General features: G+C 49.4%; 7 protein-coding genes across 7 annotated transcripts; 3 read left to right on the forward strand and 4 right to left on the reverse strand.

The window, feature by feature from the left end:
• Positions 1-47: 47 nt before the first annotated feature.
• MIND_00242100 (Semialdhyde-dh domain-containing protein) lies at positions 48-2,328 on the reverse strand (the record flags this gene model as incomplete). Its single annotated transcript, XM_037359304.1, has 9 exons — positions 2,031-2,328; positions 1,276-1,985; positions 1,216-1,229; positions 970-1,157; positions 805-924; positions 648-753; positions 465-601; positions 289-409; positions 48-240 (listed from the first exon to the last, which is right to left on the reverse strand). The coding sequence occupies exons 1-9, from the start codon at positions 2,305-2,307 to the stop codon at positions 48-50; spliced, it is 1,866 nt and encodes a 621-aa protein (XP_037224399.1). The 5' UTR covers positions 2,308-2,328.
• A 60-nt stretch (positions 2,329-2,388) lies between these two features.
• On the forward strand, positions 2,389-5,423 carry MIND_00242200 (CULLIN-2 domain-containing protein; the record flags this gene model as incomplete). Its single annotated transcript, XM_037359305.1, has 12 exons — positions 2,389-2,401; positions 2,452-2,477; positions 2,526-2,540; positions 2,586-2,933; positions 2,985-3,317; positions 3,365-3,835; positions 3,887-3,976; positions 4,026-4,304; positions 4,356-4,591; positions 4,650-4,956; positions 5,010-5,147; positions 5,190-5,423. The coding sequence occupies 12 exons, from the start codon at positions 2,389-2,391 to the stop codon at positions 5,421-5,423; spliced, it is 2,490 nt and encodes an 829-aa protein (XP_037224400.1).
• Positions 5,424-5,511: 88 nt separating this feature from the next.
• Positions 5,512-6,477, reverse strand: MIND_00242300 (uncharacterized protein; the record flags this gene model as incomplete). Its single annotated transcript, XM_037359306.1, has 7 exons — positions 5,512-5,670; positions 5,721-5,840; positions 5,896-5,922; positions 5,955-5,987; positions 6,035-6,147; positions 6,202-6,330; positions 6,384-6,477. The coding sequence occupies 7 exons, from the start codon at positions 6,475-6,477 to the stop codon at positions 5,512-5,514; spliced, it is 675 nt and encodes a 224-aa protein (XP_037224401.1).
• Positions 6,478-7,424: 947 nt separating this feature from the next.
• Positions 7,425-8,207, reverse strand: MIND_00242400 (uncharacterized protein; the record flags this gene model as incomplete). The annotated part of the gene is made up of 4 exons (XM_037359307.1): positions 7,425-7,604; positions 7,653-7,921; positions 7,975-8,064; positions 8,111-8,207. The coding sequence occupies 4 exons, from the start codon at positions 8,205-8,207 to the stop codon at positions 7,425-7,427; spliced, it is 636 nt and encodes a 211-aa protein (XP_037224402.1).
• A 718-nt stretch (positions 8,208-8,925) lies between these two features.
• Positions 8,926-10,553, reverse strand: MIND_00242500 (Chaperone protein DnaJ; the record flags this gene model as incomplete). Its single annotated transcript, XM_037359308.1, has 11 exons — positions 10,316-10,553; positions 10,242-10,267; positions 10,165-10,194; positions 10,033-10,111; positions 9,919-9,985; positions 9,842-9,863; positions 9,574-9,795; positions 9,321-9,527; positions 9,191-9,272; positions 9,023-9,142; positions 8,926-8,975 (listed from the first exon to the last, which is right to left on the reverse strand). Exons 1-11 carry the CDS (start codon positions 10,515-10,517, stop codon positions 8,926-8,928), a joined length of 1,107 nt encoding a protein of 368 aa, XP_037224403.1. The 5' UTR covers positions 10,518-10,553.
• A 282-nt stretch (positions 10,554-10,835) lies between these two features.
• On the forward strand, positions 10,836-13,802 carry MIND_00242600 (ATP-dependent 6-phosphofructokinase; the record flags this gene model as incomplete). The annotated part of the gene is made up of 12 exons (XM_037359309.1): positions 10,836-10,921; positions 10,966-11,227; positions 11,282-11,471; positions 11,516-11,753; positions 11,800-11,884; positions 11,933-12,121; positions 12,167-12,292; positions 12,340-12,480; positions 12,530-12,552; positions 12,600-13,140; positions 13,187-13,317; positions 13,370-13,802. 12 exons carry the CDS (start codon positions 10,836-10,838, stop codon positions 13,800-13,802), a joined length of 2,445 nt encoding a protein of 814 aa, XP_037224404.1.
• Positions 13,803-13,901: 99 nt separating this feature from the next.
• Positions 13,902-15,103, forward strand: MIND_00242700 (APSES transcription factor; the record flags this gene model as incomplete). The annotated part of the gene is made up of 3 exons (XM_037359310.1): positions 13,902-13,959; positions 14,007-14,074; positions 14,123-15,103. 3 exons carry the CDS (start codon positions 13,902-13,904, stop codon positions 15,101-15,103), a joined length of 1,107 nt encoding a protein of 368 aa, XP_037224405.1.
• Between the last annotated feature and the right edge of the window lie 9 nt (positions 15,104-15,112).

The raw sequence follows: 15,112 nt of genomic DNA on the forward strand, positions 1-15,112 counted from the left end.
AAATTCAATATTCCTTGCTACGAAAAGCAAATGGGATGTGGAACGCGTCATGGTATTTGCTGCACAAGAAATGTGTGACGCTGCTTGGCAGCGGCAATACATGTGGAGAGTATACTTTCGTCCTCTACGAGCCCCACTTGAGAGACAGAAACCAGTTGTTTTTGCTCGTCCAGTATAACCGAAACGGAGGCCTCAAGCAAAGGCTCTTCAAACGCGGTCGGATCCGCCAGTAAAGTTTTTCTGCCAAAATTTTAAGTCAAAGAGTCTGCAGGCAGCAACGAATCGTACGCGTCAAACAGACCAAAAGACATGGATGTCGGTGTTTTGATGATTTGGAGGGGGGCGATCTCGTGGCGTGAACACACAACTTGTTCAGTCTCTGAATTGAAGATCGCTTTGGGTAATTTGGCTAGAAAATGTCCAAGTGAGTAAGAAAAGAAGAAAAAAAAAGAGAGAAAGCATACTGTTGCGAAGAGCAGCGACCATCGCAAGCAGCGCAGCATCAAAGACATTTCCGTCGTAGTTGATGCAAGTAGCATCCACATAGAGAACCCAGACAAGCTTTCCAGGACGGATGACGAGGGAAGAGAGAGGGATTATTCTAGCGCCAAATTGCAATGACAAGTATATAGAAATAGATAGCTTACCCTGAAAGCACCTCATTCAGGCGATCCGAAAGCACTTGTGCCTCGTCGCTTGGGGGTCCTGGTTTGAATTTGGGAGAGCAAAGCGCTGGAAGGTCGATGTTGGGAACTATCAACAGGGTCGTAAAAAAACGGTGTCTGGTCAAAATAATGGACCCACCGATAAAACCTGCTTCAGGCGAATCGAGCTCAGGCTCCGCAATCTCTGCTTTGACTCCACACACAATTGTCGTTTCACCCAACCGAACGAGTGCGGAACCATCAGCGGTCGAAATTGAACCTGTCTGGAGTCATTTCTTTCGTGCAACAACCTCAACATACCTACCCACATTCACAGAGACATCGCGCCAAGCATCGAATTGACGACCGTCAGGTCTGTATTTCTCGGCAACAAAGCGCTCAAGGTAAGTGTGTGGATGAAGGCGCTGGAAAACAGCTGCCTTGAGGGCAGAATCAGAAGACATTTTCACGGTCACGAGATACATGCTGACAACTACGACGAAGAGATGGCCCCTGTGAGAACAGCGTACTCGGCATTTATGAGGCTGCTTGTCGCAGCACCAATGCTCACGTTGTCCGCCAATACTACGAATTTTATGTCAAGCACGGGACATTGTCGCACTCGACCGACATTCACCCCAGCGCCATTCTGATGGCCACGATCCATACGAGGTTGAGGCCTGTCTGGCTCGTCATGAACAGTTATTGTCTGAAGCGGGGCAGAGGGGCAACCCAGTAACAGAGCCTCCGAACGGTAATCGCGCAGCGCTTCAGAAACTTGTTGTGGTGAGGGGGGTGGGCGCTGGGCAAACTTGACAGACACGTTGATCATATGGCCCACAGTAACTGGAACTCGGTTACAGGCGGCAGATATTTTCAGCGGAGTAGATGCATGCAAATCGAACTGCTGAAGAGGCTTGCTTCCGACAAGTTGCTCTGGTTCCACGTCGACGATTCCGCCAAGAATTTTACGCGTTTCCCACTCGATTTTCTCCTCCTCGCCTGAGATGAAGGGAACAACATTGTCCATAATATCTAAGCTGGGAACCCCAGGGTAGCCTGCACCCGATATGGCTTGCATGGTGGTGACCATCAGGGTGTCAATAGGTCCGAAAGCTTGCTCTAATGCAGCAAGCGGAATGACATGGGCGGTAGTTGAGCAGTTGGCATTGGTGACGATGAAGCCTTTCTGGAGTGGAGGCTCGTGGAGCAATTGCTGTTGACGGACAATCGAAAGATGGCTTGGATTGACGAGAGGCACGATGAGTGGCACATGAGGATCTCTTCGATAGTTCTTTGCGTTGGAAAAAACGACGAGCTCAGCAGCACGGAAAGCGCTTTCTACCAAAAGGTGAGATAGAATTAACGAGAGACCGAATAACGCACCGATGTCACCAGCAACATCAGCATCCAGGCCAGAGAACACGACAGCGCAGTCTCTAAATGCCTCCGGTTTACACTCTTGAACGATGAGATCCTTGACTACATTGGGCATATAGGCGATTTGCTTCCAGTTGACCGCCGTTGCGTAGGGTTTGCCTGCTGAACGAGACGATGCTCCAAGTACATGGATCACAAACCAGGGATGGGTGGAAAGAAGAGTGATGAAGCGCTGTCCGACCGTGCCTGTTGCCCCAAGCACTCCCACCTTGAGAGGCTGCATTGGCAGTAAGCAGAAAGTCGAGTCAACCCATAATTATCCGACGTCACACCCGCTGACTTACTTTCACAGCTCTTTCCCTCCATGTCCACCACCGGTGAGTCTACCTCACCGTCCGCGATAATTCCATCTCAATGCTCAATTCAGCCGCGCGTCGTGGTCGGCCGAAAATCGTACGTGATGAATGCCCTGCTTTAACCAAGACACTCACACCGTTCCAGAAACCGCCACGACGGGTATGACCTTCTTCATGTTTTAGGCGAGCGTTAATAGTGCCTCAGCATGGCCCTGACGTGTCTATCGAAAAGACATGGGCCGATCTAGCTCATAACATTCGGGAAATCCAAAACCACAATGCACCAAACTTATCCTTCGAAGAGAACCACCGTTTCGCATATAACCTTGTGCTTCACAAGCATGGCGAAATGCTCTATAATGGAGTTATACAGCTCATTGCTGAAGACCTCGACAACCGCAGCAATGAACATATCTTCCCCGCATTCCCTTCTGGCTCCTCCGATCCAACTGTGCAAGGTCAAGAGGCCGAAATGCTGTTGAAAGCATTAAGACGTGTTTGGGACGACCATACGAGTAATATGGTCAGGTTGGGTCAAATTCTCAAGTATATGGTGCGGCAAACGGCTCCATCTCTGTCACACTTTGCTCATTCAGTCAACCAGGACAGAGTGTACACCAAATCAGCTCAAGTTCCTGAAATCTGGGACGCCGGTCTCAGTCTTTTTCTAAAGCACATTATTCGTCCTCCAATACAAGACCAGATTGTGGCAGGTGTTCTCAGTCAAATCCATTCTGAGCGCGACGGTTATGTCGTGAACCGCTCGGGGATCAAGGGCTGCGTAGATGTCTTGCTGACTCTGCAAGTGCAAGCTGGCACCAAGACCGTGTACCAGCGTGATCTTGAACCCCTTCTTCTGAAAGAAAGCGAAGTATTTTACAAGGCAGAGGGCAAGAGATTACTCGAGTCGTGTGATGCTTCCGAGTATCTTCGGAAGGTAAGAACGTGGCATATTTTTTTTCGGCAGTAACAACGTGTTCATAGGTTGAAAGCCGGCTTGAGTCAGAAGATTCCAGGACCCACCACTATCTTTCACGCAATACGGCTGCTCCGTTGCGTCAAATTCTACAAGACAATCTTCTTACCGCCCACCTCTCGTCCATTGTGTCAATGGAAAACTCTGGATTGGACGTCATGATTGATTTGAACAAGATACCAGATATGGCACGCTTGTACCGCCTCTTCCTATCGGTAACACCGGGGATGGCCTGCCTCAAACGCGCAGTACGCGACTCCATTCGAAGGAGAGGGGAAGCCATTAACCATGCTTCCTCTGGAATGGAGGAGGGAGAGAACGGTGAAAAGCCGACGAAAACTCGCGCTGCAGCAGGGGCACAAACTCTCACATTAGCGCTCAAATGGGTGCAGGATGTTTTGGACCTCAAAGACCTGTTCGACAAAATATGGACTGAGGCGTTCTCCAATGACCATGATTTAGAGGAGGCTATTAATGAGGTCAGTCCAGACTATCGTCACTTGCGTTTCCTCACTCATTCTTGCGAGTAGACTTTCCAATCTTTCGTCAATTCAAACGAGCGGGCTTCTGAATTCATCTCTCTGTTCATTGACGACCATCTTAAACGAGGTCTAAAGGGTGTGAGTTAGCACCTTCGCACGTTTGCTCTTCTGCTGAAAGCACCACTAGAAAACTGATATGGAGGTGGATCTCGTTCTCGACAAGTCTATCACCGTGTTCAGATACCTCACCGAGAAGGACGTATTCGAGCGATATTACAAGGGTCACCTGGCCAAACGCCTCCTCCACGGACGATCGGTGTCTGATGATGCAGAACAGGGCATGCTGGCCAAACTCAAAGTGGAATGTGGCTACCAATTCACGCAGAAATTGGAGGGGATGTTCAACGACATCAAGATTTCAGAGGAGACGATGAAAGCCTACAAGAGACACCTTGCTTCTACGTCGGTACGCTTCAGACTGTTTCATCGCTGCGTTTGGAATGAAATAACATTCCAGGCACCTCAAATCGATATCTCAGTCATCGTGATGACATCCACCTTTTGGCCCTCGGCACAATCCGATTCCGGCTGCACACTACCTCTAGCAATGATCAATGCCACTCGGTCGTTCGAGCTATTCTACCTATCGAGACACTCAGGCCGGCGGCTGACTTGGCAACCGACATTCGGGAACGCTGATGTTCGGGTTACTTTCAAAGCTCGCAAACATGACTTGAACGTGGCAACATTGGCGTTAGTCATCCTTCTCTTGTTCGAAGACCAACCCGACGATGAATTCTTGACCTATGAGGCACGTCATTATAGTCTATTTACTCCGCACGCTCATTCCCTTGCAGGAAATCAAACAGGCAACATCCATAGCTGATCCCGAGCTGCAGCGACATCTGCAATCACTTGCATGCGCCAAGTTCAAGGTCCTCAAGAAGCACCCTCCTGGTCGTGATGTTCATCCATCTGACTCGTTCTCGTTCAACAATGACTTCACATCGAATCTACAGAAGATCAAGATCAGCACGATTTCGTCCAGAGTGGAAAGCGGAGAAGAGCAGAAAGAGACGCGAGACCGTATCGACGAAGAAAGACGACACCAAACAGAGGTGCTGTCGTTTTTCTGTTTTTGAGGTTGGCTTACTCAACATCATCACCGCAGGCTTGTATCGTCCGCATCATGAAGAGCCGCAAACATATGACCCATAACGACCTTGTCACTGAAGTTACTCGACAGCTCGCAGGCCGTTTCCTGCCTAATCCATTGATTATCAAGAAACGCATTGAGGGGTTAATTGAGGTGAGAATGGCCTTTTTTCGAAATGCGTCTAACCCTGGTCAGAGGGAGTATCTTGAGAGATGTACAGACCGCAAGTCATATAACTACATGGTTAGCCATAGTTGTGTTGTTGCTTCCCTCTTACCGTTTTTAGGCGTAGTGGAGGATGAGTCAGCTGTACTTGTACCAGCATCACACATTTCTGTATTTCTACTCGCACTTTCCGACCCAATTCATGATCACGAATCCACAAGTCCCGACACACAAAAATGCATTGTACCCGAAAGAGTGAGATAGTGACAGCAACTAGCTACCAACTGCAGAAGTGTCCAAATGAGTGAAAAGTCCGACCTCCATTGAGTAGAGATAGCGAGGAAAACTGAGATCATTGCTGTGTGCTGGCTGCAATGATGGCAGCATCAATGGCGGGTTGTCGCTGAGGGGATTTGTCGTTGTCCCAGTCGTTTCCGAAGGGCACGATAAGGTTCTTCCCCACATCTTTGCCAGAAAATCCGGCATCCACCACGGAAAGACTTCCGTCCTGCTGCGAGGATGTCAGAGTGTTGTTATGGGTAGCAAGCAAGATCTACTGACCTGGAAGATTTGCGAGAATTTGGAGACGATTTGTTCATCGAAACCAATCTGTCGGGCTACAGTCTTACGCTGGATGTCGTCGCGGAAGACCTCGAGTGCGCCGTTATGTTGAGCAAGAACCTAGTAGAGAAAATTGTAAGCCAACTTGACGCATAGATTGGCACATTCGACGAACAATTGTTTGGGTCTCAACATTGCAGATCTACGAAGAGTCAATAAGAAAACATTGCAAACGACACGGAAAGTCTGACTTGTTCTGTGATTATTCTAAAGGTCAAGGTCAGAAGGTGACTGGGGCGAGATTATGATGTGACGTGCCTCTTCGCCACCTCCTGCAAGATAGCAAGGCGTTGTTGAACAAACTCGATCTGTATGTCTTGGCATTGAACTTGGGTCTCTTTGACCACAACGGTTTGGGAGTTCCGGTCTGAGGGAATGCTCAGTTTAATGATTTGATTCGTGTGGAGCTGAGGAAGCGTACCACCACGGAAGTTTCCTAGACCGTTGAAATCATCGAATCCTTGGAGTGAAGCGATGTTGTTGAAGTTGGAAAAAGAGACATTGCCGTTACCGCGGGCCTGCAGGGTAGGAGCAGGGGCATTGCGGAAAGCTAGTGGACAGCTGAGTTTCTTGCATTGCTCTGACTGGACAAAGAATCTTTACCAAGTGCTTGGTCACGTCGGAACGATAGCGGCTTCGCGAAGACCGAGGTCAAAGAAAGAAGAGAGACCAAGAGGACGGTAAGTGTGGTGAACATGGTGAAGATGCTTTTGCGATGGAAAGTGAAGTCTGTCGTTTGTTGAGACGAGACGAAAGCCGCTAATCTGCGACGCACCTGCGAAGTTGGAGCAGGCCGACCCGGGCGAGGGAAAATAAGGGGATGAACGATGAACTTGAAGGGTGCGAAAGGGCAACCTGGCCAAAGGACGAAAGAAATTCGAAGCCGAAGGTGAGGAATCCCTTGAGAAGCGTTTCTGTTTTATAGGGGACCAGAACCATGACTACGGCGAGAAAAAACCTCCAGTCGACCCAAAGAGCTGGATATGCCGTTCGTACCCACAAGCGATTGAAAACATCAAGTCAACATCTTTTGAGTCGATACTGCGTCCGATCCTTCTGACCCTGGGATCAACATGCTCCAATTAGTTTCTGGACGCGTCTTCTGGGCAAAATCGACGTTATGGAAGTGATGAACGAGAGCAAGGATGTCACGGTAGGAGAACACCTTCAGGGAAATGACTCTGACCTTGAATACTGAGCAGACAGTAAGTTTGGGAGGTTCGGCATCTTTTGCAGGGTCGCGTCCGTGAATGATGTTTGTGAGCAGAATAATGAGGAATTAACGACGGCGTTTATTTGCGTCGCAACAGAGACCGATTCGCCCAATAGAAGAGGTCAAAGGCAAGATGCGAAAGATCCGAGCCATCCGACGTAGGTGAGGAGAAGATTGGTTGCTTGGCGCTGTCAATGACTAGATCCGCACGTGGCAGGTAACAATTCGAACTAAAAATAGTGGAATCGGCTGGTTTCCTTCGCATTCCCAAAAACGTACACAGGAAAAAGTATTAATCGGATATAGCTATCTTTGCTTTCGAGCTCAATTTAACTTCTGCAGCTATCGCAAAAGTACTAGTAATCATCAGGGCTCCGTCCATCTGGGTGAAGCATTCAGTGGTCGCTACCAATAAAAGGATGGCTACACACTTAGCTGAACTGGTTGATGAAGTAGGCGTTCTTGGAGGCGAAGTAAGCTTTCTCAACCGAGTGACGCGAGTCAGGCTCAACCCAGTTGTTGTGGGAAACGATGACTGTGTGGGAGCCAATATCGCTCCCACTGAAGCCCCAGTCGTCGGTGGACAAGGATCCATCGTTGTTGAAGAAGTGCTAGAGAACTGAGTATGGACCCTGAGTAATTGAGTCAACGACACATACCTCGAAATGAGAGGTGATCCCCTGGTCATAGCCGACTTGGAAGCCTGAGTGGCGGCGGAGGTCGTCGTGGAAGTGACCGAGAGACTGATAATATTGCTCGAACACAACGACTTGTGTTTCGACTTCGCAGGACAATTCGGTGACAACACGGCGGGCCATCTCGGTCAGGACAGCGAGCCTCTGTTGAATGATCTCGACCTGCTGGGAATGGCAAACAAGCTCTGGACTTTGTTCAATGATAGTTTGGTGGCGACTGCGACCATTGAAGTCTGTGGATCGCCCATTAGACAAATAAATAAATAAAACTAGAGGGAAATCTGACTGTCGATGCCATAGAAGTTGTCGAAGTTGGAGGTAAAGCCGATGTTCTGGTAGTTGTTGAAACTGATGTGACCGAAGGTCCGGCGATCGACTGGTAGAGGAAAGGACACATGAGAGTGGGATCAAGTGAAACGAACTTGAATTACTAGATCGGGCAGCTGGGATCGCCACAGAGAAGACGCCACTGGCGAAGGAAGAGGCAACGATGAAAGGGAGAGCAAGTTTAGCAAACATGGCTGGAGAACGAATAAAAGATGGTAAGAGGCTGCCGGGCCAAATGAGAGAGAAGAAGGGAAACGAAGGAAAGAGTCGATGATAAGGCTGAGGTCATAAGGGACCGCATTTTATAGGTCAGACCCACGACGTAGCTGTCAGTAAGAAGTCGCAGAGACGCAGCCAACGATCTCGCCAAGAGTTTACCTGTGGATGACAGTGAGCAGTGCTTGAATGGGAAGCCTAGTGATTGGATGTTGGAGGGCACGGCCTGACATGCCGCTCAGTGTCGACAACTTGTTGACAATGCGCATTCTTGAATGCTTAACGACGAGCAAGAGATTGAGTCACCGCACAATGTGTCTCTGTACAAGACAGACGTTGGCCGTCATGCGATAAGTTGCTGTGTTTTAGAGCACTACAATAACAGCGTCAGCCTCTGTATATGCCCAGTATAATGCATCAGAGTGTAGAAACCCCGCTTGAGACCTTCACAGACCTAATGAACAGGTTAACCAGAGCCTGGTAGGTGACCTTGCGGAATCGGTCCTGCTGGAATGATGGATCAACTTTTCAACTGTTAACAGGCTGGCAGATTCAGAGTGCCATTGTGCGCTGAACTATCTTTGAATGGACGTGCCAAGAACATTTGAAAGGACGGAAGCAACGACAGGCCGCCTTTGAAGAGCCTTTGAAGGAAAGCAAAATAATGATATTGGTCTCCTGTAAGCTTGTATGGTTATAACTCGTCATGCCTCGAGTCAGACGGGTGGAAAGCTTCCGCCAGTTCTAAAGCTTGTCAAGAAAATGCCACGGGGCTTAGAGAAATGACTTACTGCGACGAATCGGCGGCGATATTTCTGTCGGTAGGACCACATTATATTCGACGTAGAGGTCTCCAAACGTTGGTTTTTCGAAATGAGGCATTCCCTCCCCCTCTATGGTTTGCACAAAACCTGAAAGGGAATTGGGATATAATTCAAACCTGGACTGAGGCTGCGCACCTGGTTGAGTAACACCTTTACGTTGTAGTCGAACAACATGTCCATCGAGGTGCGTCAAATTGCGATCGAATCCCAAAAGTGCCTGTAGCTATTGAGGGGACACTCAAAACGCGCAAGAGAAGATAAGAACCTCGTCAACACCAATAGTTTCTCGCCAGTAGAGACTGCTCTCCTTTCTTCGCCATCCACCCTTGTTCTTACGGCTGCGAACTCGTAAAACAACATCTCCGGGCTCCCAATCGGGACTTTCATCGCTTTCGCCTTCAAATACGACTTCGTGGCCTTCAGGCATGCCAGGTAGAATATCGAGCGTGTAGTGACCGGAATAATCGACGACCTAAGGTGATCAGCAGACACTCAATTCGACTACCAAGCTTAGTTACCTTCTCACCATTGCAATGCGGACATTTCTTGCCAATAACCTTCCCTCGTCCACCACAATCATTGCAGGTTGTTTGGCTCTGAGCGAACATCCCAGGGAAGATTTGTTGCTTGACCAACCTTACTCCAGAGCCTCCACAGCCTGAGCAGGTATGGATATCTCCATCTGACGCAGCGCCAGATCCTCGACAGTGGTCACAAAGAATATGTTTCTTGATCATGAACTGTCCAAAATTTAGCCACGTTCGCAAGATGGTCATGGCACTTCACGTCAATGTTTGCACCCTTATAGCTGCAAATCCCTTTTCAGCAACAAACGAAGAGCGATTAGAAATCAATTGACGCACATGTCAGAAAGCTCGACTTCGAACTCGGTAACAGAACTAGGACCACGTCGCGCTTGTTGTTGGTGGTCTGGGATATAGTGCGTAAGCAGATAGAGATGTGGAATAGCAGCTTACGGCCGCCACCGAAGAAATTAGAGAACATGTCGAAAGGATTTGCGTGGTGCTGGCCACTTTCGTGTGCCTTGAGCCCCTCCTACGACACAAGGCGTTGAGTGAAAACGTATCCATTGGAAAAGCTAGTCTGACCTCTCCATGCCGGTCATAAATTTCGCGTTTCTAAAGGAATTGTCAAAGGTTTATCGAGAAAGTGTCTGCTGTGATACTTTTGGGTCAGACAAAACCTCATACGCTACAATAATTGAGCATTTGGGAATAAACCGCCCTAGAGTTGACATACCGTGAGCTATTTCGACAAAACGGTCCTCTGCTCCGGGGTCCTTATTCTTGTCGGGGTGGAATTTGCGACTGAGTTTCTTGTAGGCATGACGAATGTCCTTGTCCGACGCTGATTTGTGGACGTCTAATATTTTGTAAAGGTCGGCAGCATAGGCAAGATCGAGAATAAGGAGAAGGAGGGAGAGGAGAAGGACCCGGAGCATGGGTAACGAATGCGCGCGATGGACGCGCTCTGAGAGATTGACACGTTGACTTCCTCAAGTTACGACCACATGACTTTATAAGCGTGTTTTTTTATATCAAGTTTCCAATGCATCCACAACACCCAAAGAAGGAGTAGTAGCAGATCGGCTTATAGTGTCTGCCCCCAAGCCAACTGTAAAGAGAAGTCTTGCAGTGTGACGAGGTGACGTCGCGTCGGTTTTCCGCTGAAGAGAACTTCTACCACGGTCAAGATTATTATTTCAACCGCTTTCCTCTGCTTGCTTACACTCACTTTCCAATTCAGAAGGGACTCGAAGATGAAGATCGCGATTCTCACCTCTGGGGGTGATAGCGCGGGCATGAATGCAGTTGTGCGGGCAGTTGTCAAAGCTGCTATCCTCAAGTCAGATATATTCCAGCCATCCCACCCCTCCTAATGCATCGCAGAGGCTGCGAGGCATGGATTGTCCGTGAGGGCTATGAAGGCCTCGTTCGCGGTAATGTGGACGCCAGTCCTAACTCGGCGCTTCCCCCAGAAGCAGAATATACCGATTTCCCAATTGCCGCTATGAACATCATAAAAAACCTTCGTTTTGGAGACGGACAGCTTTTAAAGGATGGAATCGGTGACTACGCATCTGGAAGGACCCTCAAAGGCCGTTACATAGTCAGGGTTGGTTGGGACGATGTTCGAGGCTGGTTCACTGAGGTACGCAAATCGGATTAACTGTTGGTTTCATGTTATAAATCTCTCCCCTCATAGGGCGGAACACTTATCGGCACAGCACGGTCCAAAGAGTTTAGAACCCGGGAAGGGCGACTTGCTGCCGCCCACAACTTGATCAAAGAAGGGATCGACGCTCTCGTTGTCTGTGGTGGAGATGGCTCATTAACTGGAGCGGACGTCTTCAGAGCTGAATGGCCAACGCTTGTGGCAGACCTCCACGCACAATGTGGGTCAGCCCCATACTTTCTATCCGCACTCAATTCGTTTCAGCTCTAATCAGCCAGGAACAAGCCACCAATCATGCCCATCTCAAAATTGTGGGTCTGGTGGGGTCAATCGACAACGACATGTCTATGACTGACCTTACAATCGGCGCTCCAACGGCTTTACATCGTATTTGCGAAGCTATCGATAACATTAACTCGACAGCTACCAGTCACTCGCGCGCTTTTGTCCTGGAAGTCATGGGAAGGCATTGCGGATGGCTAGCTTTACTTGCTGGTGTAGCGCAAGTCTGACCCTCTCCTCCCTATGTTAAGCTAATCATCCCCCAGCGGAGGTGCTGATTTCTTGTTCATTCCTGAAAAACCTCCATCATCGCGGCCATGGGAGGACGAAATGTGTGCTACTATCCAGAAGGTAGAAAACAAGTTCTCAGCGTTGCCTTTTTGACGGCCTTATGTGTAGCATCGTGAAGTTGGCAAGCGTAAAACCCTCGTTATCGTCGCAGAAGGAGCGCACGACATTGATCTCAATCCCATCCGTGCGGAGTATGTCAAGGAAATATTGACGGACCGACTAGGTCTTGATACCCGAGTTACAACACTGGGGCATACCCAGCGGGGTGGTCGGCCTTGCGCTATGGACCGCATTCTCGTGAGATAGCTTGTGTTTGATTACGTTCTTTTCTGACGATTCTAGCCCACACTGCAAGGCATGAAGGCCGTAGAGGCACTTTTGGAGGCAAACCCAGAGACACCCTCCTTCATGATTGGCATCCAAGAGAACAAGATAACGACGGTTCCGCTCATGGAGGCTGTGGCAATGGTGTTGTGTCTCTCTTGATTCCTTGGCGGGTGTTAACATCACAACAGACCAAAGCAGTGACAACTGCTATTGAAGAACGTGACTTCGAAAAGGCAATGAAACTGAGAGATCCTGAATTCAGAGAGAGTTTAGAAGGATTTTTCGCAACGTCCGCCCTTTCTTCCTCTAAAAGGCTACCCGTCACTAAGGTTTTCTTTTTTGCTCTACTCGGTAAACAACCTTCTGATTCTAGATTAGAGGATGCGTGTTGCAATCATGCAGTCGGTCTCTTGTCGGCTCTGTTTCTTGGATATTAATTCGGCCATAGCATGGGCGCGCCGGCAGGAGGAATGAATGCAGCTACGCGTGCTGCAGTGCGGTATTGTCTTGGGCAAGGACATACTCCACTTGGCATTCACAACGGATTCCGCGGGTTATTTGACGACGACTTTGCTGAATTGACTTGGTTGGGCGTTGACTCTTGGATGGCCCGTGGTGGCTCAGAGCTCGGGACCAATCGCACCCTGCCGTCGAAAGATCTTGGCGCTGTTGCCTCCAAGTTCCAACAACATTCACTGCATGCTCTGCTCATGATAGGTGGCTTCGAGGCCTTTACCGCGTTGCAAATTCTTGAAGAAGGGAGAAAACATTATCCCGCCTTCCACATTCCCATGGTCCATTTACCAGCCACTATCAGCAATAACGTCCCGATGACGGAGTACAGTCTGGGAAGTGACACCAGTCTGAATGCACTTGTAGAAGCTTGCGACGCAATCAAACAGAGTGCTAGTGCCAGTAGAAACCGTGTGTTCGTGGTTGAAACGCAAGGCGGAAAGTGCGGTTACATCGCGACAATGGGTGCACTAGCAGTAATATCCTCCTCTCTCTCGTATATCCAGCGTTGACTTGTTTCAGGTCGGAGCGGTTTTAGTTTATACTCCAGAAGAGGGTATGAACCTAGACACGTTGAAGCGTGATGTGCGATTCCTCAAGGCCCGTTATAAACTTGACGAGAAAGGAAAAGCCGAAGGTCGCCTCGTTATTCGGTAGTTCCATCCCTCCGCGCAGTCTCTAGACTTTTCTAACTTCAGCTCTCAGCAACGAGGTAGCTTCGTCGGTTTACACCACTGATGTTATCACGAAAATCTTCAAAGAGGAGGGTGGCTCTCTTTTCGACTCCCGTTCCGCTTCTCTAGGACACACGTTACAGGGTGGAATACCATCACCTATGGACCGTGCGAGGGCAGTTCGTCTGTCATTGAAATGCATGGTCTTCCTCGAAAAACATCACGACCTGCTTATGGCTCAGCCTCCGAAATCTCGAGTGGCCCCTTCAGAGAGTGCTGCGGTCATTACAATCCAATCAAGCTCTGTCACCTGGGTCCCAGTTCAAGAGATGGTCCAACACGCCGATATGGCAAATCGTCGGGGAAGAACACCATGGTGGGGAGACATGAAAGATTTAGTTGAAGCCCTTGTTGCACGACCACAACTTGGCCAACTCCATGCCACCGATCTCGATGTACTTTAGAAAGAGTTTTTGTCGTAGAAACATAGATGACACGTGTCTGATTGATTTGTTTGGTCACAGTCACGCGTCACGCGTCAATCTTGCTCCCGTCCGTGAGCCATGTCTTCACGTCCCGCCCTCCCAAGCCAACTCGCCAACACCCACATCGCTTCCCTTCGTCAGTTCACTTACGGCCCGCAAGGTCCTCCGCTCACCAACCTGCAGTTCAAAGTGGGACGATACCTCCCGTCAAGTACCAAATTCTCAATGTCCAAGGAGGGACCGAGATCCTCGTGCGTGGCATCACCTTAACTTTGTCTATTCGTGCTCAGAACATATAGGTTGGTCGCCTCAAAGTAGACACGCCAACTCCATCGGGTCACGCCTTCATCCTGAGACGTTATGATACTGGTGCTGTATCATTAACCACAATGTTCCGTGCTGCCTACCCTATGGCTGATGCCGGTGCGTATCCTAAGACTGGACTCAATACGCCTACTTATCTGCCTGCTCCAGAGTCGGAGAAACGAGAATTTCAATGGGTCAAGGAGAACTACGATCTGTCCGGCAACAACGGCTCCTCTCGAGACCCTAGTTCTATTCCACGACTGGCTGGAACCTGGGTTAGCACAGACGTAGCTATCGAGCTCGGAGAGGCCTATTCTCTTGGAGAGCTCATTCACAGTGTTGTCGAAGCACAACCAGACCCCAACGCCAACTATCGTCGCTCAGGCAAAGGCAAAGATGGTGCTGCAACCACACCGTCGAAGACATTGCCCACTCCTCCCCGAGCATCTCCAAATCCACCCACTAAACGCAGAAAGGAGGCATCACCAGCCCCCGCTCCTCTAGTTGTTTCGCCTCGGCGTTCTGCACGGACTAAGAGCCCGAAACCTGCGTCTCAACCTATACCCTCACTGACATCAGTGGTCAAAGCATCCAAGAAGAGTTCGCGGAGGACGGAAGTGGAAACATTGGCCGGATCAGATGAGACTGCTGTAGATGATGATGCTGGAGTTGCTGCTGTTGAGGGATCGGCGTCGTCGGAGTTGCGAGAAGAGGATTTGGCCGAGCAGCGCAAGCTCATCAGCGATCTGAAAGAGCAGCGAGACAAGGCGCGAAGTGATGTTTCGAAGACAGTCAAACGCGCGCGGGAAGATGAAGACAAGCCGCTAGCCTTTGATTTCAAGGAGCCTCAAGTCGGCGAACGAGTAATTGCGACCAACAGCCGAATTTCTCCCAGCCAAAAGTCGGCTGTCTGGGGAGTGATGGCGTTTGCATTTGGTGTTACAGCGGCCTCTTTTCTACCAAACCTCTTTTAATCAGTCTAC

The sequence above is a fragment of the Mycena indigotica genome (assembly GCF_014461135.1).
Source record: "Mycena indigotica strain 171206Taipei chromosome Unknown Mind.scaff0002, whole genome shotgun sequence".
NCBI lineage: Eukaryota > Fungi > Basidiomycota > Agaricomycetes > Agaricales > Mycenaceae > Mycena > Mycena indigotica.